At 38.9% G+C, this 27,207-nt stretch overlaps 3 protein-coding genes across 4 annotated transcripts in view; 1 reads left to right on the top strand and 2 right to left on the bottom strand.

The window, feature by feature from the left end:
- Window positions 1-15,510, bottom strand: part of prkacaa (protein kinase, cAMP-dependent, catalytic, alpha, genome duplicate a) — a 30,849-nt gene extending 15,339 nt beyond the window's left edge. Inside the window, exon 1 of one of the 2 annotated variants that reach the window (XM_041817293.1) lies at window positions 14,725-15,510. In XM_041817293.1, coding sequence (XP_041673227.1) covers window positions 14,725-14,770 — 46 coding nt within the window. In that variant the 5' untranslated portion in view covers window positions 14,771-15,510. Of the gene's footprint in view, window positions 1-7,157; window positions 7,525-14,724 lie in introns of those variants that run through there. The other variant, XM_041817292.1, reaches the window with a different exon arrangement.
- Window positions 15,511-16,126: 616 nt separating this feature from the next.
- asf1ba (anti-silencing function 1Ba histone chaperone) lies at window positions 16,127-20,935 on the bottom strand. Its single transcript, XM_041777758.1, has 4 exons — window positions 20,548-20,935; window positions 19,667-19,782; window positions 18,396-18,572; window positions 16,127-16,911 (listed from the first exon to the last, which is right to left on the bottom strand). The coding sequence occupies exons 1-4, from the start codon at window positions 20,654-20,656 to the stop codon at window positions 16,720-16,722; spliced, it is 594 nt and encodes a 197-aa protein (XP_041633692.1). The 5' UTR covers window positions 20,657-20,935; the 3' UTR covers window positions 16,127-16,719.
- Window positions 20,936-22,129: 1,194 nt separating this feature from the next.
- On the top strand, window positions 22,130-27,060 carry crb3a (crumbs homolog 3a). The gene is made up of 5 exons (XM_041817077.1): window positions 22,130-22,392; window positions 22,586-22,683; window positions 22,907-23,112; window positions 26,055-26,101; window positions 26,187-27,060. Exons 3-5 carry the CDS (start codon window positions 22,938-22,940, stop codon window positions 26,394-26,396), a joined length of 432 nt encoding a protein of 143 aa, XP_041673011.1. The 5' UTR covers window positions 22,130-22,392; window positions 22,586-22,683; window positions 22,907-22,937; the 3' UTR covers window positions 26,397-27,060.
- The last annotated feature ends 147 nt before the right edge of the window (window positions 27,061-27,207 follow it).

Below are 27,207 nucleotides of genomic sequence, written 5' to 3' on the forward strand. Positions count from 1 at the left end.
CTGTTTAATTCAACAGTCTGCAAATGTGTTTTCATTAAAATGTACACATCAGAATTAGTGTCTGTTACAGACAGATGAACAGCAGAGGAGAGAGAAGATGATGTCCTCTGGTCATTAAGTCCCAACCTGCTTACCTTTGTTTTCACTTCACCTCAGTAAATAAACAAGGCGTGCTGTTTGATATTTGCTAGTAAATCACCCCCAGCAGGCTGAAAGAAGTTCTCCTGTTAAAATTATCGGAGGCTGTTTTGTGGGTTATATGATTCCAAAGATTTCCATGATCACAAAAATTATATGATTGAAGGCTGGTGCATGCCAAACAGGTCTGAATTGTTATTTCAGTGCAACATAATGAGGTTAAAATATTTTATGCTTCAAAAAACATGTTATTTTAATTATTAAGTTCATTTAGCACACCAAAAGGGTTCAATGAGGAACCTGTCATGGATTAATCTGATCCTCAGATAAAGGGGTTTTATTCTACATTGAAGGAATTGATTGGTTGATGCATGGGTGTAATTTCAATCGAGCAAGTTTTTCTTTGGTTGACTAAAGGCCTAATATATACACATCTTTCTTTTATTGTAAAAAACACCAAGTGTCTCCTGTGCAAACATAGGCCGAGTCAAATGGAGCTGAAAGAGAAGCAAGGTAGTTTTTTTGTGTTTGGGGCTTAATTCAAACTGTCCATGGCTCGCTGTGGGCCTCCTCAAGTATGTGGCACCCTAGATAACCAACTATACCTGATGACACACTTGTTCATGTTGCTGTTATTCTAGGCCATTGTGTGTTTTATACTGCTGATATGTACAGCCAATAAATCAGCTGAACATGTCAGAGGGAAGTGTGTGTTTAACTGCCTTTCTATTGCAGAAATGGTCATCCAACTGACTTTGTACATGGCAGGTAGAACAAACAAAACTGTGGGCAGACATTTCTGTAGCTAAATAACTTGCTCAAGTAGGCATGCTTTTAAAATGACCATGTGTTGTCAATGGGCATCCTACTTCAAGAGCCAATCAATCCCTAATTCTTGAAGGTGACGTATGATTCAAATTTGGTTTCCATGTGGCAAATGATGGGGGGAAAATTGATAATATGAGCAACCTGACAAGCAAAAAATGAATGTTGACTTCCTTTGTAAGACAGTCATTGAATGGTAGAAACGAATGCAGGAAAATGTAAGAGCCCCATCAGTTCTGCCTTTTTGGGATTACTACCCATACCACTTTTAAGGTTAAAAAAAGGATTTTTATAGTAAAACAGTGGCTGAAAAAGTCAACTTAGGCATGCAAAGGAAATGGAAATAGCCGGGCTTTACTATAAGGACAATGCACTGATTTTGCGCATATGACTATAAGAAGGTAATTAGACAGCTGATTTCCTAAACATACTTCCACAAATGTTTATATAAAGTTGCAGAAGCAGTACTCCAAGTGATTTACATTGTTCTAACTAGAGATGCACTGATGCAAAATTCAAGCCCGATACAGTGTTAAAAGCAATAACTGCCATTGGACAATACCGATACTAGGGCTGGGCAATTAATTGAAAATTAGATTAAACGGCAATATGGCCTGCTGCAATTTTCAAATCACAAAAGGTTCAATATTTCTTTAACTTGAAATTAGTGTCAAAATACCAGTTGAAAAACTGTTTTTGCAGCAGAGATATTATACGTTACATATCATGCTATCATCAATGTATCATTTTCTTGGAACAGTCTACTAATAAAAATCCTACTTTCCTCATTTTTGTACGTTTTAAATTAAACATGAGAATTACATTAAAATTACCACCCTCCCTTCAATACAAAAATTCATCTTCAGTTTGCAATACGAGTCAAAATCACCACAATAAGATATTTTTAAAAAATTATTCAGCCCTAACTTAATCTAATATCGTGTTGGTTATGATATAGAATGGTTTACTGCTTGTTTTTTTTTTTTTTTTTTTTTTTGAGAAAATACATGAGATGAGGAACTTAACAAATAATCGCATATCAAATTGCAATTAGATTATCTTCCCCAATTGTTCAGCCCTACCCGGTACAGATGATTCTTTCATTACTTCTTTTAGTTTAACATTCCCAGCATGCTAACATTTTCTCTCATTTTTGATCACACTACAGCCCAGTTAGTGTAACAGGTCACACCTTCTACACAGTAATAAATCTGTTCTCTTAATCTGCCATTATGTGTGCTAAATGCCAGCAATAAACTGCTACAACCCAATTTACCATTTTACCAACATTGGTTCATGCCCGCATTATTTTCTCATGGCTGATGTTTGTCAACAGGGCAGATATTGGCCAATTCTGATGTTAAACCGATGCATCTGTGCATCCCTAGTTAAAATATACATTACACACCTTGATAAATGATTACGAGATTTGATACTGATAAAGCTCTCTAAGTGTACTACCCCATCAGTATGTAGTTGGTTTACTTTTTTTATGATAGCCCCTTCTCGTAAAGCTGTGTTTTATGTCCTTTGCTGCTGCTTTACTACATTTTATGGTATAAAGAGTGACTGAGTTTACTGATGACTTTCAGTTAAATGGGTGGTTGTTAGGGTTTTCATGAAAGGCATAGCTAATGTGTAGTTTTAACTGTTTAACAAAAAGAATACTATAACATCAATTGTAACAACAAAATCCACTGACAAACCAGTTGACACTAAGGCAAGGCGATTTTAACCTAAAACTTGTATCACAGTATTATGTTGTTTTTATGCCCTTACCATTATGCAGTAATGGTATATCACTGCATTAAAAAATTAACCCCCAATTTCCATATACAGCATGTGCGCTGTGGAATGCCAGCGAATCGTACTGCGGAGCACTTCGCTCCCTCTCTAGTCTATCAGAGCATTTTCATAGCCGGCACTCTAGACCGGCAGCGGTGCATGCCTGGAGCGGCACTTCGCTCCGCTTCGTTTCAGATATGCTGCAGGTCTATTTCAGCACCGGCCGCTGCCAAACCTCGTAAATTCACTACCGTTCAGAAAGCACCGACCATGGAAGTCACAAGCGTAAAACATCCGGTTCTTTCAAAATAAAACACAATGCACGAACTCCTGATCATAAATCATCACTATATCAACATTACGTCTCATCCTGCAGCGAGAGCAAAGGGTCACCGAGAGGTCAGTGGGTCACAAAGCTACAATGGCGCTATTGACGAGGAAAAGTTCACTTTCGGGATGTTTAGCCAAAGTGTTTTGCATAAAACCACAGATCCTTTAAGCAAACATTAACCTTTTAACTAATGTACTCACTCAATGGAGGAATCAATAATATCATGGACTTATAAATTAACCCCAAAAGTTAAAATGGTTCGATGTTGACATGCTATTCCTGCGTGAACTCGCAGTTCTCCCGTGAACTCCACCTGCTGATCAGGGCTTGCGCGCCGCGCTACAGCGCTCTAGACTCGCTTCCAGTGGGTGAGGTCATTCGCCTTTCGGTCGGAGAAAACCTGTGGCGCTCTGGTGCGAAGCGGGCACGCTGTTCATGGAAATTCGGGGTAAGAGGTAATGCATTTAATGCGAATTCAGGAACTAGGATCTCCCTTCTCCCCTAAGAAAAGCCTGTGATGGCATACCTAACGCATGTGAGAATAAAATCACAGAAAAAAAGCTTTTTTATGTCCCTCTCTCTGTCTTCACTTTTCTGAAACTGCACCTGCAGTTAAGTTTCCTTTCCCTCCTTCTAAGGTGAGTCAAGCTGCAACTGAAAACACATTTCCTGACATGAGTGTTAACAATAAAAGCACCTAAATAAAATAACTGCAGACTTTTTGAAGAACCTGTTGAAAACAGGATGTTTATCATTGTTTTAACTTAGTTTTACCATTGGTGCCAGCTACTATGTTTACTGCTGCTTCTGTGACCAAGTTTAAGGTAGTGCTGCATGATTTGGCAATAATGTGCAAATATGATTATACTTAACAATAATGCTATTTGTGATTGTAATTACAATATAGTGAATATTATCATGAGTCTACTTGCTTGGATATCAAGAAATATGCAAAGAATAATGACAGTTTAGAAGTGTGTGTTTCTCAACTCAAAATGACAAATATTAAGAAGTATTAAAAATACAAAACATTTTTACAGTTCTGCTTTCAAAATAGCTTTTTAAAAAAGATTTCCTGTCTTTTAAATAAAGGTAAGTCTACAAAGTGCAACAGTGGCGCTATTGTAAACTCAAAGGCCTTTCTGCATTTTGTTACCTCTCAAGCACTACGAAGATGCACCTGCCATGAAAATACAGGCAATGTTTAACCTAACAACTTAGCTGATACAAATACAGATAATGCAGTTTTTCATTACTTCTTTTTTTAAACACCTGTTGTATGCCATCATTTTCTCTCATATTTGACCATGCAGTCAGATCAGATTTTCCCAACAGGTCACTTTTACAACCACGTAAGAAAAATCTTCTTCTATTCAGCAGCTAGATATGATGCAACAACAAAACTGACTCACTTTATGTTGTTATTATTATACCCATTAGACTTGTAGAGAAGTGGAGAGGATATATGTTATACCTCATTGCTGCGCTTCAAGTTAATAAACCTATGCTGTCACAGATGGGTGACATTTGGCTTGTCCCCTGGCTTCTTTTTAGTGCTGGGGTGAAACATAGAGCTTGGCAATTAAATGAAAAATAATCAAAACAGACATTTAGCGCCTCTAACAGACATAAACCTGCTGTGTCAATTATTTCAATTTGTTCCCTTGTAATTCTCTCTCTAATAATGTACCACCCCCTTAAAAACACACTACTGGCTGTGTAGTCATGTGAGAGGCAGCCAGGTGTTGTAAGGCATGTAGCCTGCTGGAACCCAAGAGAAGAAGTACTAGTCATGTAACACCATCCCATCCAGTTGGCTAAAACTCAAACATGGAGCTGACTGTGCAACACGAGCTGCAAAGTTATTTACTACTTTTTATACAACAGTATTCAAATAATTTAGTTAGCAAGAAATACAAGATGTTTTTTTCTACTTTTCTTGGAAAATTTGACTTTTTACAAAAAACATTTTCATTTCAGCTGATGTGTGTTTTGATTTCAATTATTTCAAGAAATAACCATAAGTTGTTAATCTGTGTATGTTCCTTTCAGATATTTGTTTTGAAATTATACAAATGTTTACCGAAAAAACTGAGTCAGAGGTTGGGGTGAAATTATCATTCATTAATCGTAATCGAGGTAAAAAGTTCAATTAATCCTGATTTTGATTTTTGCCATAATTGCCAAGCCCTAGAAACATGTTGATGACTGGGCTCTCTGGGTCGTTGTCTCTGTGCTGGGCATGACCACAAGTCAGAAACACTATGAGCAAACAGGTTATGTGTCTGCATCTTTTTGTTTGAATAGAAGATGGGGTTCACCCAAGGTTTACATAGAGCCACTGTAGCTTTTTCGGTCTCAGTCCTTTGCTAACATTGTTATGGGTTAGCTTGTCACAATAAGATTTTGTCTTCTGCAGACGAACAATTTAAATAATTGAAGAAGACATCCACTTTCTGATGTGGACTGACTGCAAGAAACTTTCTGCAACCAGTTAATTATCGGTGGATGGTCAATGCAAACACCCGATATCAGCCAACAGAACAGGCTTAAACACACAAGTCCTACATGAAAAACCTCTGTAGACTGAGGTTATGGAGAACATGTGAAAAGACTCTGATGTTGCTGGTCAATCATACTACCCATGCAGCATGAAACAACCTCATGCATGGGCATTTTAGCTAGCAGAGTTGCACGCTGAGTGACTGATTTCAGAGATAACCCAGATAGATTTCAGTTTCAAAAAACAATATTGTAAATTTTTTTCCCTAAGAAGTGTAATGTCATTTACTTTGACACTGTACACCTGCAGTACGGGAGCCAATAAGCATTAGAGGTCACTGAGGTCAGGCGTTTTCTACTGGTATAGGAAATGCATTAAAAGACATATCTGGAATGACGATTTGATCTTCACTAGGACTTAAACTTGCAGCTGCCTTGCATTCAGAATAAACACATCATGATCTCAGAGGAGAACAGTTTATGACTTGAACACACAAACAGAGCTTCATGCCTGTGGACCGACTGACAGCTTGGCACACATTATCTCATATGTAGTAGGTTATTCTACTTGCCTTCACCTTTATGGGGCTCATTACAGTGCTCTGTGGGAACATGTAGATAACCAGTCCTTCCTCATTCCTTCCCACCATCTGTGTGCTCTCTTTGAGGACAGTAGCTATCCTAGAAGATTTTAGAACTATGAGCATGGTTAGGGTTGTTAATATACATATTGTTTTTAAAAATGGGATAACAGATTAAGTTTACAAGTCAAATCAAACATGTTGAAACTAGTGCTTTAAATAATATCTGCACAGGACCGTTCTTGAAGTAGGAATCACAGTAAGTCCAAGTGGAATAATGATAGCATTTGATTAACAGCTGGAAAATCATCTGAAAACATTGAACTTCTAAGGATAACATGGAATATCTATCTGCCTGGATCATTAATGCCTTCAGCTCAGTTTATTTAAAGCCAGCCAGCAGTCAATACTGACAGTACGTAGTAAGCTAACGATCTCTTGTACAGTGTTAAACTAATGCACTACTAGGAAACCGTGGTGAATAGCATGACAATGTTATAAACAAAGTAATATTCACAGGGAAAATTGCACTTGAAAATGTTTAAGCATTTCTCACACACATGCACATGAGCACAGCAAAAAAGCTAAATCCTGATCCTGATAACGTGATTTCCTGCTAATTCTCTGAAGACCAGAAGGTCCAACAATAGGATGGGAGAAAGCAAGCACTGAACGGCAAAGACCAAAGTTTGCATAAACATGTCAAGAGCACTGTTGCTCCCACAAAGAGCAATAGAACCAGACCAGTCAATGGGGAGAAAACATTTCCAGTAAATGTTGCTCAACTCCTGTAAGTCTGCACCACATATGGTGGCGTTAAATAGAAAAAAAATGTATGGGCCTTGCTAGAAGCTGAATGGTCCAATCAAAAACAAACCAACCCCTGCTATAGATTTAGGAGTCTTGGCTGCTAAAGAAGTCAAGGTGATAACTGCAGGTGAGATGATCAATCAAATTCCAACACCCAGCGATTCCTTTGACCCCAAATCTCTTACCATCTGGGATTACTATAGGTACTTCTAGTACTGCACCATCTGCCGAGTGAGACCCTGATTCACTTGAGCGTGAGGATGACTCCCTCTTCCCTGCATGTCTTCTGGAGCTCTTCCTGTCACACATTAGCCCTGCAAAGTCTCCTCTGTTCTTCTTCCTTGGCCTTTTCCTTGCAGTCACTGAGTCATGACCTTTCCTCCCCCACTGAGAGTGCTCTGGTCAGGTTGGGAGCCCCTCTCATCCACAGAAACAAGTCAACTGTCCTTGCCAACAAGACGTCTGTCGCCAATCTTTCCTGTCTTCGCTGCTGGACAGGTTCAGAAGGCAGCATCCACATCCAGCGTGTGGTCGGATTTAGCATGGGGAGCAGCAATGTTCCTGCTACACTCACAGATCAATTGGACCCTTGCTTTGGTTTGTATCAATATTTATTCTGTGCACAAAGTACTCTCTGCTGTTCCCTCCCATGTCAAACACACGCAAACACACACACAAACATGTGCACACATAAGGGCTATGTATTGATCAAAACAGGGGCATGAGCACCAGGGGAGGGGCATAAAACACAGGCTGGTATATTTATCCAACCCAGAGGAAGTTATACGGAAAACTAGGCCTTAGTAAGGACCCTTGAGATGAGCCAGACACATCAAATGTGACTAAAATGGCCCGAATTACCAAACCAATCAGATGCCCCATCTGTGATTAAAAAAACTTTCAGTTGATCCCAGTGTTTTTAAATAAATATCAAAATTGGTCATTCAGGAGACAGTAGCTAAACAGGAACGCAACAACCACAGCAAAATTTTTCTCCCTGCCCAAATGCACCACAGAGTCTATGTAGTGCCACTGCTGAATTGATTCTTCAAAAATCAATCATACATCTCTCCCCTGGGCCTCACTGGCCCACTCTGACGCAAAAACAGAGGGGTTATATTAGGGCGAGCTGACCGACATTTAGCTGTGAAGCACGACAAATCAGGCCCTAGTCTACATAAGGCCTTGTTCAGATAGCAGACATGCCTGTATGATGTGCAAGAAATCTCAGAAAGCAAAAAGAGCTGCATGTTAACTAGGTAGGTCTTTTTATTTGTACAAAGGTGAGAACTGAGAGGTCAACTGTAGTCAACAGCTCCAAATGGGCAGTGGAATTTTTACGGTATGAATTTTCAAACAAAACCACCAATAGGGAGGTATTTTACATCTGCGGTAAGAATAATTGGTTGGTTTTAATAAACACCATTTTAGAAGCAGAATTCCTGACATTGTGTTAATAATCATGACAGTTTTGTTTCTTTACCTCCATTAAGATGCACGTGTTGGAGAGTTTAAGTGCATGCATCTGTTTTAGCCCCCACTGTTCTTGTCTCTAAATGTGTTTTTTGTGTAATGGTCAGAGTTGCACCGATTGTTTAGCCAATGGCTGATACCAATGCAGATGTTTTCCATCACCTCTTTTGGTGTATCACTTCCACAATGTCTTATCTGTTTTCATGATTAAACAGATTAGAAAGTGCAGTTTGTCCAACGTGACTTCTCCTGCTCAAAAATACAACTAGAATTAAAAAGCAAAACAGAAAAACGAGTGCAAATGAAATTAGTTCATACCCACATCATTTGCCTATTGCCAATGTCCACCAAAAGGGCAGATTTTAGCTAATACTGATGTTAAACCAATGCACCATGCATCCCTTGTAAGGGTGTTTTTACACACACACACACACACACACCCACACCCACACCCACACACAACTTGCAATTACATGGATGTATTTCATATTCATCCGGGAAAGCTCCCATAGTAAGCGTTTGGATGGGCAGGACTTTTAAAAAAAGTCAGAAGGGGATTGGAGGAACGTTCTGTCTGTCACAATCATGACAGGCCAACCAGAGCGACAAGACAAAATGATGTCGTTCGCATGCACTCCTCTTAAACTGTCAGGTTACCACTGAAATAGATTGTTCATGGCGGAGCTTCTCTGTGAATAAAATTGATGCCAAGGTCGGTTGGGAGACATGCAGAAACAACTTCTCTGCCAATACAAGCTTTTGGTGTGGATCTCTGCTCTTGTTTTAAAAATAAATGTGGTCCAGTTCCAATTAAACTACAGCTTTTCTACAGATATATCAGAGCTAACAACTACTCAGCAGCAGCCATTGGACACACCGGCAAACCCCATGGTAACAATTTCAAACCCATGCCGAAGCAGACCGGGAGAAGAGCAGAAACACCTTGTATGTCATGAAAAGCTTTCAGTGTTGCTCTCTGCCCTTGTTCAAATAACGAAATGCTGTCCTGTTCTGACAAAACTGCAGCTGTGTCTTAGTACGAGCTAATCACTCCACTAGCAGCCATTGTATGCCCATTCGCATTACAACTAACCCCTTTACCCATCATTGCACCGCTGATGAAGGAGACAGGATTGAAGCTTACGTGTTAAGGTGGAAAAAGATAGTTGTAATCACTTCCAAGAAGCAGATAAATTAAAAAGGGGGAAATAGAAATTTTGTTCTGAAAAGGCCATTTTTTTCCGGCTGCGCTTTAAGCAGGAAGCGCTGTACTTTCTGAGAAAATCCACAAGAAATTAAAGGCCGTAGGAGATACATTTGTCAGTACATTCATTTGACACTCCTATCTTTGTTATAACAAGACTGATCTAGCAGAGCATTTTTGTGCTAATATGCGCTTTGAAATTTCACTGTTGCAGTACTATGTTGATGAGGAGAAGGATTTAGTGATGAAACACTCTCGTGCACCGTTGTATGATAAAAAATTTTGCACATTATCAAAAACAAAGGAAAAACAGCGAATGTGCAGTACTGTCCTCATTACAGAGACTGATTTTTTGGGCAGTAAATCACTTTACTACAGCGCTTTTGTGTTACCTGCGGTCTCATGCTAATCTGAGATTGTTTTCAAAACATTTCAGTCTAAATGTGGAATTATTTGAAACCAAAAACCTCCATGGTTGCAGCTAGCAATGGCAGATTTGGACAAAGACGTGGCTGATGGATTTAAGCAGATGTAGCTTTTTTGATGATAATGCAGTTTATATGGCAGGGCTTGCATTAGGGCTGTCAATATTTACCTACAGTCCCATTCAAATTTGATTTATTTTTTACAGATTTCAAATTTTATTTGAATATTGATGCTAATTTTTTGTATGTAAAGCACTCAGTTGCTTTAATCACTGTGTAGTTACACAGATGTCCACTAGAGGGCCCTCCAATATTACATTACAGGTTGCAATGAAGAAATAATGAGCTAAAAGCAAAAGTAGTTAATGTTAATTTTTATGTACTTTTTTTAGTGTAAACACAGCCACCTGCACCATTTAGAGGCCTTTAACAGGTATTTTGGGACTGATGGTCAACTTTAAAATGAACAAACAGGTTAGAAATTAAATGTCAAACAAAAAATAAATTGAACTGCACTGCTTTAGGGTGGTGATGACATCATATTTATAATAAACAAAACATAAAAAGTATGTTGGTACTATCTTGTCCCTACATGTTTTTACCTTAAAAAAAGGCAACCCACTTCTTCTAAATCAAGAACAGAGCGTTTTTTTTTTGTTCACTATAGTCCCAGCTGTGGAGAAAACCCTCTCTGCCCTGATGGAGCTGCCTGGGATGCACAGGTAACGTGCCAGCTGGGGCAGGAGAGGATACCTGGACTGGAATGTTTTCCACCACGACAGCAGGTTACTGTCGGTGGGCATCGCGGTTTAACTCTCGTACATCAGCATCTCTTGATGTAACAAAGCCTCACTTGCCAAATCACCACCAGCATGTGCACCACCTTGGTGATAAACAGCTGCAAACATCCCCAATGGCGGCCATTGCTGGGCCTCGGTGTTCTGGCGTGAAAACTTCATTGTTCATCACATAACGTGTCATTTGACGAAACATTTGGTTCCTACACCTACATATGGGTGAACTAAAGGGCAAGGGGAGAGACTCGAGAACGATTATAAACAGCAAAAAATTTTAAAAACACGCTCTAATAGTAACTTTAGCTTTCGAATATACATTAGTTTTTAAATATTCAAATTATATTCAAACCCCGAAATTTGTTCAAACAACCTTGACTTGCAAGTGAGCAAAAGGAAGTATGGGAATGGCGCTGGCTTACCTATGTGTATGTCCAAATAAATACATGCGTTATGTATGCATTTCCTGTTTTATATAGTTGTTATGACTTGTTGTTTTAACACTAAAGCTTGAATGTTGAAAAGCTAAAATTTATCTTGATATTTTTTTTCTGTTAGAGAAGCTATAATGAACCAATGATAATTTCATACCATTTGTAAACCTATTTTATCCATTTATTGTTTTTTAAACTGACTTTCAGTGTCAGGCTGGTATCATATAGTTGAGGATGGTTCTCTGGGAGCTATGATTTCTGCAGCTTGGCATCACATTGTGCCTTATTAGTTACAAGAACATGTTGCTTTAAGTGTAACAACACCTTCCTAGATTATCAGGAACGAAAACAAAACTACCCTTCATTTTAAAATGGTGAACTCCATCCTTGTTTTTAATTCCTTTGCTTGCTGCTGAAGTGCATCACATGAACATTCCCTGGCATTATATAAGATTTCCAACTTGTCATTTTAGTGCTGCAAGCTTATCCAAGGTTAATGATTGGCATATCAACAGTAAGACCCACTAGTAATCAGTGCAGGCTATTAACAAAGCCCCTCTAACTGGAGACAGGAAGTGATGAACGATCTCAACACAAACCTGCCCCTGTTACACAAACCAGCTGCAGGCAGAGCAAGGGCAGGACATGAACATGAACCATGCAGATATTTATAGAAAAGGGAGTTGCACTTTGTCTGGGTGCCGCCTCATTATATGCCCGAAATAAAATCAAGAGTCAATATCACAATCTTTGATGTCATAACATACCGTAAATATGCTTTGGCTCAGATAGTTAAGAAGAATTTCAAAGTGCAGACAAGTTATCAAACACTCATATAATCAGGTAGACTTATAAGATTTCTTCCTGTGAGAAGGACAAAGCTTTCTAACAAAAATAAAGTCTGAGTTAAGACAGGTTCACTATTACACAGAGAAACAAAAAGACACTTTCAACTGAGAAATCCATTTTAACTGTAACTAGTAAAACAGCATATCTGTAAACAATAACATATGCATAGAGATTTTGGCTGTTGACCATAAATACCTACACAACTCATTTACATTTGAAATGTTCTTCCAACAAAACCAACTGGCATTTTAGTCACTTGGTATGGATATAAATTGATAGCAGACACAATAAAGAACTGGTTCTTTTTATGTAAACATCAGATTTACTCAGCTAGTGACTTGCTAAGCTAATGGCAAATAGTCTGGACTTGACTCCTTGACCTATGTCTAGCTTCTAGTGAAAACTCACGCCAGCCACAAGACTCTAGCTCCTCCTGTGGTGGGTTATGTCGGTCGTCTTCTCTGCCTGCGTCCCCTAGACAGGGCCCAGCTCGTTGAAACAGCCTTCCTGCTAGTCTGTGGATAACAGACATCATACAAAGCAGGAGGAAGCCAGCTGAGAGCAAGAACAGAGTCTCCAAACCGCAGTTTATACAGATGCTATTAAAAAATGGGATATCCAGAATTTGCGATGAAAATCACATCTTAAAGACAAATCTTCAGGCTATCCTGGTTTGCTATTTTTTTCTTTACAGAGCAGTAGAGGCGATGACCAACTGTGCAGAGGCTGGGCTGGACCTTCCTCGCTCCATAACTTCCTGCTGCAGTTCAGTGCCTGTCTGTTCACCCAGCTTCCTCCTTTGGGCCAGAAAGCAGCTTTGTATACCAGTTCAGCAGCTCTGTTTGTTTTCTCCAGCGTGCAAAGCACAGGGGAAACAGAAACTTCGTACCTGAACAGGCTCTCAACAATCTCTATTCTTTTCCGCAGAAACCAAAACAGACATTGATGTTGTCCTAAAGCTGTAGCTGGTCTGTGGAAAAGAACGCTCCAACGTTTGGGCTCTGAGCCCCTGGTCTGCACCTGTCTCTGGGGATCAGGGTGGACCCTCTGTGATCAAGCTGATAAGGATGTGAAGCATGGCATGTGGAAAAACCTCCCCACAGGAAGGCCTCCACTGTCCCTACGTTTCACCAACCAATCCTCTAATTTCTAAGACTTCTTGAGCTGTGAAGTTTTGTGCTATAACACCTGAAAGTCATGGGCCTTGTTACAAGGGTTTCCAGTATTGGGAATATGTTACAGAGAGACTAGAGGTCGTTCTTCACACATACTCTCTACCATCAACAAGGAGCTGACACTCATTTTGCAGATACCTGTTCAGACTTTGCACTCCAGAGTGTTATTTATAGACTCATGGATAAAAACATAAAATGTGTCCGCCAAGGCCCTCTTGAGGATCAGAGATCAGCCCAAGAGAAGGCTCAGAGGGGAAAATGAAATCCCAACATCTGGGATTAGTTAAGATGTATTTTATCTATAAATAGGATACAGGCCTACTTAAGATTTCATAACTGTAGATAATTGTATTTTTGTTAGCTTTGATCTAAGTTTGACCTCACATTTGAGTGTTAGAGCTGTGATAATGTATCCTGATCCGATGTCTGACATACTCATCTGCAATATAAAGTTTTGGGTCTACAAAACATTTTTGGAGGGCTGAGCATCGTCTCCTCTCTGCAAACACATGCACACACATACTTAGTGACACATACAAGTGCCCTTGTTCTAGCTGCTTCTCATCACATGATGTTCAAGAGACTCCTCAATTCCCAAGTTTCTGCCTGGAGAGGATCACCCTTATGCATCATATGACCCCATCCTGGTGGCTTCTCCTCTGATAACAGCCAACTCCCTTCTACTCACTCACTGTCAAGTACAGTTAGAGAGACTGAATTATCAAGTTCTTGTGCATTAAGATTCTATCATTTAAACAGCCATCCTGACATACGTGATACCCACTGTTGGTTCTCACTCTTTCCAGATTTGTCCGGATACAACTGAGACAAATGCACAAAAAAAAAAAAAAAAAAAATTCTCAGTGTGGTTTAGTTTCCGTAATGTTATTGTAGCCTATTCTGCTATTACTCAACTTGAGCAAGAGAAAAAAAATGTTGTGAACACATGACTTTCAAAAGAACACTATGACTGTTGTACAAGGTTAGTTGTTGTGCTCCTAACTTGTACCTCTGGATGTAACCGGGGGCTTTTCATCACGAGCTTTTCCACAGAATAAGCGGAAAAAAGGATAACATCCACAGCTGGTCAGATTAGATAAACTGGGTGTCACCGTTAAAAAGCCTGGCTGAATTATATAAGTTTATTTTAACTAACTTTCCTGTAATGTCATCTATAGTCACAATGTATTTAAACATATTCTGCACTTATTTATATCAGAAGAGCATGTCAAGAGCAATTTACCATGGTGCAAGTGTGGAGGTTCTCTGGGCCTTGATATATTTTGCAGGTGTAAATTTGTTTTTTTATATCGCTGCCAAAAAGACAACAAATAAACGATCCAAGGACAGGGGCATAGTGGAGCTAGCTGCAGCAGATACGGGTTAAAGGGTACTCACCACTTTCCATCTCATTGCCCTTCTTTGCGGTGGGCGTGTTGCCCATGATGGCAGGCTGATGGCTGAGTCCCTGGGCTTGAACTGGGTCTTCCTTTACAAGTTGTTGAGTGATGCTACACCGCTAACACCTCTCTGGACTCAATGAAGCTGGCAGCTGGCTACTAGCTAACAGCTATCATTATCGACTAAAAAGTATAAGTACATTTACCTCTATCACTCTCCTTAAGGTGTCCAGAAAACTCAAACCAGGCGAGATGCTATCTCCAAGTATGCAGCTAACATCAACGCTTAGCTAGGCTAGCAAGCTAGCTAACTCTGGCAGGGATGGTCTAAGGATGTTAGCTCTATAGCGTTAGCCCGTCACTTTTCAAGCGAGCTTCGGCAAATCAAGAAGTCACTCGAGTTTGCCTTAATCCCAGGGGTTTGTCCAAAATCCAGTCCGGACCGTTAACAGATCGCCCACTGATGTTTTCTGTAAATTTAACAAGCAAGCTAGCATTAGCTTCAAGCGTCCCTCGAAGTCGTATCCTGGCCTGAGCAAACCAGGTGCTATCTCCGTGCATGCAGGCCTTTTCAAGTAAGACCTGGATAGCAAAAGTAGTGTCCAGGTAATCGTCTCTGCTGCTGTTGATTTACTTAAGCTGTTATCTCGCCATTCGCTTCAAAACCAGGCACCAATTGCTACGGTTTCCTGGGACCGACCATCTGATAGCCGATTCCTGAGATCAACAGACCCCTTCCATTAATCTTCAGACCGCAAGGGAAACTCCAGTCATCCATCGAATTGGTCCCGCCTTTGGCCGGCTCTGATTGGCTACATACACAGACATATAGGCGACAGAAGTCATAACGCCGGTGTTGATTGGATAGGCATCAGTACATCCAGTCTTTGCATTGATACGATTCGTCAATCAAACGGTTTCGTTCCGGCCCCCAGACCACTAGTACTCAATACGCCCTAAACTGTCACCGTGCTCCTTGCTTTGTTTTTCATAATTTTTGGTATGCATCGATTTCATTAAATCTTATTCAAGATATTAATCAAGCTAGGGCACATCTTACAAACACTCACCTATTTGAAGCATTATTATGAATAAAAAGTTAAGTAGCCCTCCCACTGTGTATACGTCGACCCGTGATTGGTTGTGACGTTAATACGGGCTATTTTTAGTAAATTGTGGAAATATATTGCTAAATTCACGTTTAAATATATGTAAAAGGGATGGGTCGCTATAATTTTATCATTAAAACGTGTTTACGGCAAACACAATGCATTTGGGTAAATTCAAAAGTGGTCTTAATCTACTTTTCATTTACCTGTTGACACAAATACTTCAAGAAACTTACCAAGATATGGGGACTAAAATAGTGCTCACTCTCAATCCAGGCATGCATTCACTGATACATAACAAATACAATATTTTTTTATTCAAACAAAAGTGAAAAAAGCAAAACAAGCTAAGACAGGAAGAAATAATAAAGACCATACAAAGCCCCAAAATCTAAGTGGGAAAAGATTTAAGTGCAAAAGGTATTAGAACACACATAATGGTGGATTATCAAATTCCTGTACAGAAACAAAATGAAGTTATTTGCCTATTGCTTCATTGCTGAAATCCTCTTAAATCTTTAAGTTTTGCTCCAACAAAAGGAAGAAAGGTAAATCCCACACCAGCTTTATGTTTCTAGTTTGCTGTGTCACTTCATTACATGTACCCCTTCAGAGTTACACTACTTCAATATTGCATTTAACACCACGGAGAGAACTCCCATCTGCAAGGAGATGACTGTACCCGTAAGATGTTTTGTACCATCCTTGGAAAAGCTCTCACCTAAAGCCCCAGGTAAGGGCTGGTTTTTGACAAGCTTCCATTTAATGAAGGCAGCTGTAAGGCAAACAAGTCTGTCTGTACTTCAATACTAGAATGTCCACAGGCATTCCTCAAAAATAAGGTCTGGTGCTTTGAGTTCTCTTCTCTGGGGCAGAGTTGTTCTCTATAAGCAGTCCATAGAGTTATCTGGTAGTAGACCCAAGGGTGGTGCCTTGCCTGGGAGACAGGCTGGAGGGAGCATGGAGTTTGAACTTGGATCGACATTTTCAGAGTCTTCCATTCTCTCTGCGGAGCCTTCCCAATTTATATGGAATCTAGTAACACGAGGGTTTGATGCCAGAATATTTCTCTGGAGCTGAAACAGAAAGTTGGAAAAATAATTAAATACTTTGGAGAGGTAAATTGATTTGTTAGGGACTCTGTTCACTGCTCTTATCACTAACTTGATCAGGTATTATACAGCAAGAAATCCCTAATCCTAAAGATAAGAATGGTACAAAGGTATCAATTCATACACACTCAAGAATAAATTATATTATAATCCTTTGTTAAAACAAATATACAGTGCTTAACAAATTTATTAGACCACCGTAACCCTAACCAAAGTAAGGTTTATGCCACAGTTGCCCTAAATTAACAGCACTGTTAATTACCAAAATTATTTTTTATGTTTCTGCAATGGTTAATACACCAACATGTAGAAGCTCTTTAACCCAAATGATATTTTTAATGCTAAAATATAATTATTATTGTTATCCATGAATTTTCAAATTTACTGATTTACAAAAAACCTGAAAAAATAGTAAAGCACATTAATATTTCTTGATAATATGTCGAATTATAGTTATTTACTTGCATTCCTGAACAGAAAAATGAGTTTAAGTGGTTGAATATTATGCTTGATTCATTTCTGACTTCTCAGAGAAGCCCAGTGAGCCGGCTCAAATCTGGGTGAATTCAGTTTGAAGTCCCTCATTCCTGTTCAAAATGGTAAAACGTGGAGAGCTCACTGAAAATGAAAGAGTCCGCATGAAAGCACTTCATGATGCTGGATGATCTTTGAGACAAATATGACAGGTGGCCAAAAAAATTTGTTAAGCACTGCATATTGCCCTTTAAACTTGTAAATTACATGTTTCAGTCCTAAAGTCATCCTGCCTAATGTAAAAACTTCTGACATAATTCACCAGTAAAGCAAAACTTGCAAGGCTTTATTGCTGAAGTTATGTAACCAAGTGAATTTGTAAGGATTATTTTAGCTATTTTTGTTCCCAAGTGCACTCTCCACTAAAATGAAAGCTTCATTTTTAAAATGGATTAGTGAGAAATACTGTTTGATGATTATCTCTGTTCTAGCTTTGTATGTTGGTTTATCAAATAAATGTTTTCTCAAAGATAATGACTGTGAGAGGTACCTCCACCAATTTAAAGATAAGTGGCTACTCTATATATGATTTTCTTTCTTCCATTTTGCTTTCAGTTAATACCAAAAGCTGCATATACTCAGGAAATTCAGGGAAGACAGAAAATAACTTCCAGCAAACAGCCAAGACTTAGAAACTAACCCACAGCCACAGTAGTAAGGCCTTGGTATATGAAGCAGACACACTAACAATTGGGTTACCAGGTTGCCCTTGGTTTTACAACAAAATGCCTTTAGAACTAGAAATAAACCTTATGTTCCACTATATAAAGCAGAAACAAAAAGCATCATTTCAAACCTGTGAAAAGCAGTTCTAGTTGCCATAAAGCGCAAAATCCATAGCAATAAACAGTTAAAAAGAAATACCCCTAGTTACAATAAAGCAATTTTTCATATCCTTGTATCTTTAAACTGACCTGTGTGTAGTCTGGTTTAATTGGTGGATTTTCACGAAGCTCTGGGTCTGTGTATTCATTGTTCACATAGTAACCAATACGAATGAACTCCTGGCCTCGGTATGTGCAGGTGATCAGCACCACAGTTACACCAACAGCATCACTTTCAGGAATCAATCCAGTGTTTGGGGCATCAGCCTGTCAAAAGAAGCAGTACTTGCTCACAAGTGGAAAAGTATAATGCAGCTTGTTGAATACTAAAACTTCAGGGAACTTCAACCTTCAACTTCTGTCATAGGAGCTATAGCATCGGGTGTAATAATTATGATTGTAATAAACCATTTCAGTCTACATGAAATACACCCTTGTAAATTTTACTCAGTTTTGACCAATCATCTAAAAACGGACAATGGACTGCATTCAAACATAAAAAAAATGTACTTAAAGTACTATAATTTGTAGCTTTGATAAACAGTTATAAATTCTGCAGTAAAAAACAATAAATAAATGCAAAATTAAGATTCAGAGCACTATTTTTCAAAGGGAATGATGGTTATTATTTGTCGATTTGTATGACTGATGCATGAAAGACTTTGTTTCTGTTAGCCATAAACAAGTTACTTTTGTCTCACATCTTAAAAAATCTTAAACATCCATGAGGAAAATGTATTCTTCAAAAAGTGCTCCTGCCAATGTATGCCTGACTGATCCTGCATCATAGTGGCTTCACAGGCAATTTTTGATCCTGTAAAGCCTCAGACTTTAAGCTGTTCCCCTGACCATAAATGACAAGAGGCTGCTGGGGTCAGCAAATATGAATTGTTGTGTTTTATATGTTCAAATCAAAGCAGTAATCAACATTCTTGATAATGTTAACTTGCATTTGCTTTTGGATGTATACGTGTTGTGATAATTACCAAAACATTAACTCGACAGGGCACTATAATACTGAAAGAAATTACAAGCTTGTTGACAGATAATTAAATGGTCAGTCACACTAGTTTGAAAATTTTTATCATGCACACGCAGGTAAATAAACTGAAAGCACTTTATTTGAGATTAGCTAATAAGGTTGTTTGAAAGGTACAAAAGTCAGTCATTTTTAATTTTTCAAGCAACTCTGTGGGGAAAAAAGAGGAAAAGGGACATGACTGTAGGAGAACTATCCAATAAATATGGAAACAGGAAATATTTGAGAGTTTGAAAGAAGACAAACCTTTTTTTTTTTTTTTTCACTACAGGCAGTTTAGTTTGAGCAAGACATAGCACAGTTTTAGTTTCTCTGAACTCACCTGAAACACGAACATATGTCTCCCAGCAGGTACTGGACCAACCAATACTGAGTCCAGGACTTGGTCATACTCTTCACTTTCTGCTGAGCCTACATAGATGATCTTCCATTCAAGATCTATGAAAAATAAACAAAGAGAATGAGGTTGTTTTACTTGATTGGTTTAAAATTGGCTAACATTTTTGCTCTGAAATTCAGCGAATTGACTATTTAAATAATGAACAGAAATCGGTCTACAATCCATAGCATACTATTCATATTTGTCATTTTTACAACTATTATGCAACACAGCCTTGGTAAAGTTTCCCAATGATGGTGATTTGCTTGCAGAATCATTTCCAAATCCTATCAATTTATCATGAATAAATTTCCACCAAAGTTATATCAGCAAGTCTTTGTGTTAACAATGAAAATATAAAGCAAGCACATAACGTGGTCATTTGTGCTTAGTATTGCAATCTTCTTTGACAAACGATTCGTGTCAGTGAAGTAAAATAAACACACATTCTCTAAACTGTTCTATGTCCATTACAATTAAGTTCCTAAGAGTCCTTGATAAATTAGAAGATGAAAAACTTAACAATGTGGGATGTCAAGTTTTCACTAGAAAAACTTAAGTTATTATGAAATAATCAGTTGCATAGGCCTGACTCTTTCAATATGTCACCACACACATTGGCCAAGGCGTGTTTTCCTCGGCCATAACATTAAACAATTTGAAAATCATATTATAAAGTCAGTACTTTGGGTTACTAGTGTATTGCTAGCATGCATTTAGCAATTAACTGTCGTTAGCAGTTAGCTAACTGGACCGAACAGGCACAAGTCTCGTGCTTTAGCCATAAGCACACAACAGTGGGAGCTTTTCATGATGGTACATACCTTCAGGGAGGTCTTCCATACACTCAAACGTTATTTCAAACTGGAAAGGGTTTCCAAATGGGCTCGGGTTATCTAGGACAGCCACATTCAGCACCTGTACCTTCGCCATTGTTCCTTAAATGCTAGAGAGCAGCTAACCAAAAACAAACGTTCAAACCAATTTCCCGGGGAATGCTTAAAAGCAACACCACAACGACAATAGCTTTAACAGAGCCCGAGGATTTTTAGCAAAACGCCCTTATGCTATCCAAACGCACGTCTTCCTTATGAGACTACATGCACATTACTCGCTTCAGAAGTAATCTGCATTTAGGGCAAAATATTAGATTTTGAGATGTATGCACAGCTCTCCCGCCGCTTTCACTGTCATACCCAGGCTGCACTGCGCGCCTTACGGCAAGCGAGTGGTACGTGCGTAATCGCGATAAACAACCTCCATCAAGTTAAAGGCAAAGCGCCCTTGTCGCCCCCTAGCGGCCCCACAAGAGAGTCCTATCTGGGCCTGAAACCATCACTAACTGAAAATTTTACCGTTTACAGGAGATTATTTTCATATTGACCATGTTCTAATCAGGTTTAAGACCAGTTATAATCTCAAATAAGCCTTTGGTTGATTTAATCTCAAGTAAAACTTATAGAGGGTTGCCTTTTTCAACGTAAAACCTGGTGTTGTCGTGAAAAAATAACATTAAAATTGTCTATTTCAGTAACCAGACATTCTAAAAAATAATACAGAAAATACAGCAATGCCACATTACTGCTTTACCAGACTTTGATTGTAAACATAGCGATGCTCTGTGCAGTCATGGGGCAACTAACTGTTACAGGCTGTATTTAGTCAATTACCCTTTAAACAGACAAACAGGCTGAGAAGACAACTTTGTACATTAGGGACCAGAATGATGATTACACCATTGAGATGCATTTTCGTTTGTGTTGTCAAAAACTAATTTGGGGGAGGCTTGACTGCAGTTCTTGTATTATCTTACAACCTTGCCCATATGCAATACAGTGAATCAATAAATAGAAAAATCGCCAGGATAGTACTGCAACTTGGCTAAAGCTTTCCTGCATATGAGAAGTAAAATGCATTACTTGGCATGACATAGCAATTGTTCAGTTCCTTAACCTCCATGAAAATATTGAAATTTCATAGCCATAATGCTATATTAGAGGGTAAAAACAAATATTTATAGGCTGATATGGGTAGCTCCTCTCAGGCTCAAACTGATTCACTGCTGTATTATGGGAGTAATTTTCCACAGCAGTACCCCTGCTTTCAGAAAGTCCTCTCTGCACTCACACACTGTCCAAATGAAAACTATCTGACCAGCACAGATTAGGCCCAAAGCAGCCTACATTTTCTTTGCCCCTCTGAGTCTGAGAGAGAGAGATTAGGTGAGGATTAGAGTCCATTGGACCAGCTGGCCGCCGAATTCATCCTTCAAATATCTCAGGAATGTTGATATCCTTTCTCATGTTGGGCAACCTGAAACCTGAGGGAGGCGCTATTTCATGTCGCCACCACCTCCGCCAACACAATCAGACAGGTTGCTAGGTGAGTCCTGGGCAGGGAGTGCAGTCAAACACTGTACTACAGCAAGTGGGAGCAGATGGTCTCTAAAGCAGCCCAAAAAGTTCAGTTTGAACCAGTTTCTGGAGGTTTATGGGCAAAGTATGACACAGGGGAGATTAAAATAGTAACTTATGTAGCATTCAGTCTTCTTTAAGGAGTCTTTTGAATGGCAACAGAAGAAATGCTGTCTGCTGTGCTTCAGTAAACCGCGCTTCTCTTCGACAAAGGAGTATCTGTCCGTTGTGCAGCAGGTGGATAACTGCGCTCAGGTAATGTAACACGAAACTGACCCATGTGACCATTGGCGATTTGAAGAGTAGACTGGAAAAACTGTTTTACATAAAACACCAAGAGCTACTGCGACGAGGATGGCAGCCCTGTTCTAAAGCGTCTAATGTGTTGTAGTCTTACCTACCTGTCTGTCATTGGACTAAACTATTTTTGCGTCTCATTTTTACAAAGGTGAGGTGGAAGCACTGTGGTGTGGTTTATACGTGAGGAATCAACCTGGTCGACGTTTCCCGTTTTGCCTCGATCACCTGAAAACAGTCAGATCAAAGGTATCTCTACTTCATATCTCCTCTTCCGTGTGACTTATTATTTATTGCGTATTATTTTCCCTGTGGTCTGTGCAGGTTTAATAGTGATTCAGCATCAGCCTGAATGTGACTCAGTAGTTATAGTGGTAGATTTCTGTCTCAACTTCAGATTAAATAAAACCTTGAATGTGTCAACAGAAACCTCAAAATAATTGTCCCAACATTTGTGTTAATCTGTCTTCAGCTGATCAAGGTGGGATATAAATCCACAATGAATGTTGGACCTTGTGAAATGGACGCAAGCTGATGCCCCTAAGTCCCAGTCTGCCCCCACTTGGCCCTGCTGGTCCCAGGACGAGATGGCAGCCAGCTTGGACGTGATGGCCGTACCTGGAGGAGTCGTGGTTGGGAGTGTTTTACTGCTGGTGCTGAGCAATAATCCTGTATGGGGTGAGTCAGTAACCATCCCTTTATCTGCCACACTCCCTCACAAGCAAAACAGCTGACCACACCTGCGCAACTATACATGCACAAACACTCCATAAAATCTTGCAGTGATAAATAAAGACATAGGCGTCATCCCAGCGCTAATCTTAAAAATGCATAAACACTTCTGCACAAAGCAAGAACATTTTACCATAAGCTTATTCTCTGTAACTATATATTAGAGAATACAGTTTCACAGAACATTTGGCATTCCCATTCCAGCATGGCTGCCCCCTCTATGACCCACGCTATTCGTTATCAAGTTGAACTTATGTCCTTTCCAAGTTTTCTATTTACCCAAGTGAATGATTGACTCAGAAGGCAGTAGTGAAGAGTTAATTTCCCATAACAAGACCTTCTTTTCAAAGACATCTTTAATTTTTTTACTGCTTAATTTCAAAACACATATTGAATAGATAGGATTTTTTTCATGTATATTTACAATCTTTAATTAATAAGCTTGTGTTTTCACTCATCTGACAGTATAACTGCAGTACACTCTGCATTCCTCAGCTCCTCTCCGTTCACTCTCCAGATCAAGTAGTTACTATGTAGTTCCGTGATGTCCCTGAGTAATCACATGGCCGGTCATGGATAAAAAGTGTGGAAGCAGCACAAGACTGGTGGGATATCTGGTATACTACATTTCTAATTTTTTTTATGCCTTGAAGGTGTTTAAGACTCAAAGCAATCTGCTGTGCTTTAGGCTTCAAGCTCATTTTTTCTGAACCAGTAAAATACTACTGCAATATAAAGAGGAATTAATCTTTTACAGGAATTATTTAAAATGTTGGAATAGCCAAGGTGCATCAATATTTTAGGCTAGTTAAACATAAATCACAGCATATTAATTTGGCCATTAGTTGCAAGCAGAGCATTAATCAGGCAGTCAAATCTGAAAAAAATGAAAGCATTATGCATTATTGCACATTTTGATGATCCTCTTTGTGTTTGCATTTATCTATACATTAATATTTGTCAGTTCTGCATACAAAAGTACTAAATGCTTGACAATAGTATGCAATCTACAGTGCATTTGGTAAATATTCAGACCCCTTTCACTTTAACATTTTTTATGTTACAGCCTGATGCTACTGTCTAAAATATCTTTTTTTTTTCTCATTTATCTACACTCAGTTCCCCACCATGAAAAAACAGAAATTTATTTATTTATTTATTTATGTTTGCAAATTCATTACAAATAAAAAAATGACATCATATCAAGTTTAATATTCAGGTCATTTACAGAAACACTTGAAATTTAGCTCAGGTTCCTCCCTTTTCTCTGGATCTTTCCTGAGATCTTTCTACACCTTGACTGGAGTCCACCTGTGTTAAATTAAAATAATTGGACATGATTTGGAAAGGCACACACCTCTCCATTGAAAGCCTCACAGCTGTTTATGCACATCAGAGCAAAAACCAAGGAATGAGGTCTGCCTGCAGAGCTCAGAGACAGGATTGCTGCAATCAAGGTGTAGAAACATCTCAGCAAAGATTTAGAGAAATGGGTGGAACCTGAGCTAAATTTCAAGTGTCCTTGCAAAGGGTCATGACACCTCTGTAAATGGGATATTTCAGTTTTCTATTTGCAATGAATTTGCAAAAATGTCTAAAATTTTGTTTTCATGTAGTCATGGTGATGTACTGAGTGTATTAATGAAAACAAAAAGTTTTTTTTTTTAACTTTAACATCAGGCTGCAACAAAACAAAAGTGAAGAAGTAAAGGGGGTCTGAACACTTTCTGAATGCACTGTACAGGAGAAAATAGGTGCCACCATTATTTGCATGGTTAATGTTGAAGCAATGTGGAAGTGCAAAAAATTGCAATACAGGGCGTGTCCACTTGAGGCTGGCTGCAGCAACACCAGAAGTCCCGTCTGGACACCTGTTAAAAAGCCAGTTGAATTTTTTTGTACCACAGTTGTTTAGATTATATTAGAAAAACCTCACTGTGGACTGATTGGCACGTCCCATTTGATTGACAGATAGCTCAACAGGCAGAAGCTACATTTCTGTCAACCAGAATGCTAGCCAGCTAGCTGACAGGAAGTCGAGCTTAGTAGGCGAGCTGTTAGGTTAATGCAAAGGTTGGTTGAGACAGCGATTTCAATATGGAAGCCGCCGCAGATTGGCTTCAAGAGCTGGATGAGTCCGCCCATTGTAAGTAGACAGCTGACATCACACAGGGTTTGTCCAATTCTTTCTACAGTCCACGGTAAAAGCTAAAATGCCCTTGTCTAAGGGTTTGAAAACTCAGTGTAACATCTTGGTTGTTTAAACCATCCAAATAAATACATCTGTGGTGTTGTTATCTGATCTGCATCTTTGTTGCCAGACTAAAAACATGTAACTATATATTCAGTTTTAGTATCAGTGGTTATATGTTCTTACATTCAATAGATGCTAGCATTGACAAAACAACAAGCTCAAGGACTGTTATATTTTTTTAGGTAACTGAAAAGTTAAAGCTTTTGTAAGCAGCTTTTGTCCCAGCAACATTAGGCTAAGCTAGATTTTTAAAGCATCCAACCTAGACAATGTCAGAGCCAACTTCTCCAAAAACACTCATGCACTGTTCTTGTTCTCATACACCGTTTCAAGAGTGGTGGAGGAAAGAGAGCATAGGGTAGAGACCTGTGACATTTTCTTCTTTTTCTCTGCCGTTCTTTTGAGAACAGTTTGATAGCCTTAGGCTGTGCAAGATTTTTCTAATTTGCACTGAATACATGTGCATGAACTTCAACAAATAACAATAACCCTTCCAAAATCAATGCCGGCTTTGATGGAGAGCCAATAAGATGTCAACAGTTAGGAGGCCCATGGCTTGCTTTGTGTTGAACAAAGACACTGAACGAATTTACCTGAAAAGTTTGCATTCCTGATGTTTTTTCTCTTCTCAAAGGAAATTATACCAGTCTTGGGAGAGAAAACCCTTCTAACAATTCAACAGTGAGTGAACAACTTTTTTGAGTACCACATAATCAGACATTATCTACCAACAGACAGATCACTAACCTTTTTTCCCCATTTGCAGGGACCCAACATTGCTGCTATCGTGGCCCCCACGGTCACCCTGGGTGTTCTGGCTATAGTCTTAGCTGTTCTTGCATGGCTTTTCTGTGTGGTGAAAAAGAAGAGACAGACTGAAGGGACGTATAGACCCAGTGCTGAGGAACAGTCTGGTGCATGCAGTGCAGTGGCACCGGATGCATTAAAGCTACCCAAAGAGGAAAGACTCATATGAGATTTTGCGCTTTTTAATTGCACATTATTCTGTGAGGAGACTGGCTGAAAAATTTTGCCATGCAGTGTCAACTCGATGCAATGCGACGATGCTCTTTCTTTGAGCAGATGAATGAAAGCAAATCTCCAAATGCAGGAAAGGACAGGTTGTCAGGTGTGTTTGTGGAAACATGATGCTGCCACTTCAGAACTTACAAGTCAACAAGCACCATATGGTACTGTGAAGAGAAACCCTTGGCTGTATGGACCGAGCTGATTTCAAGAAAAAATGACATTTCAAAGATGTTTTGAGTATTTCCTCTCTACAAATGAAATCTGAGCAGCAGTATTTGTCTCAATGGATATTTGAGATTAGAAATATTTCACTTCTTAATGTCTTAATACATTTGATCCTTACTCTTGATTCATTGAATCTATTATTTCACCTGCATTGTCTACACTGATCTTTAATGTTAAGATATTTTTTATTTTTGCTCATGAGAATCGTAATAAGTTGTTCTGAATAAAAATCAAGGATATTTTCAGCCTAACAATGAGATAAAACTATTTTTATTTTAGAAAAAGGGGTTGAGCTACACTGGTAAATTACACTAAGGAAAGCAAGCAATTGTTTACACTCAAGATTTCATACATAATGAAAAAAAATCTAACATGTATGTGTTGAATGTCACAAGCTTATTTATGCTTTTTTTCAAATAAATATAAAAAAGTTTTTGAGGTGGTGTAATAGTTTAACTCAGAAAAGCACTGAAACATTTCAAGCATCATTATAATCATCCTATTGTTGTTTATTTTCCTTGAAGTCATAGTGG

Source organism: Cheilinus undulatus, linkage group 21 (genome assembly GCF_018320785.1).
Source record: "Cheilinus undulatus linkage group 21, ASM1832078v1, whole genome shotgun sequence".
Classification (NCBI taxonomy): Eukaryota; Metazoa; Chordata; class Actinopteri; order Labriformes; family Labridae; genus Cheilinus; species Cheilinus undulatus.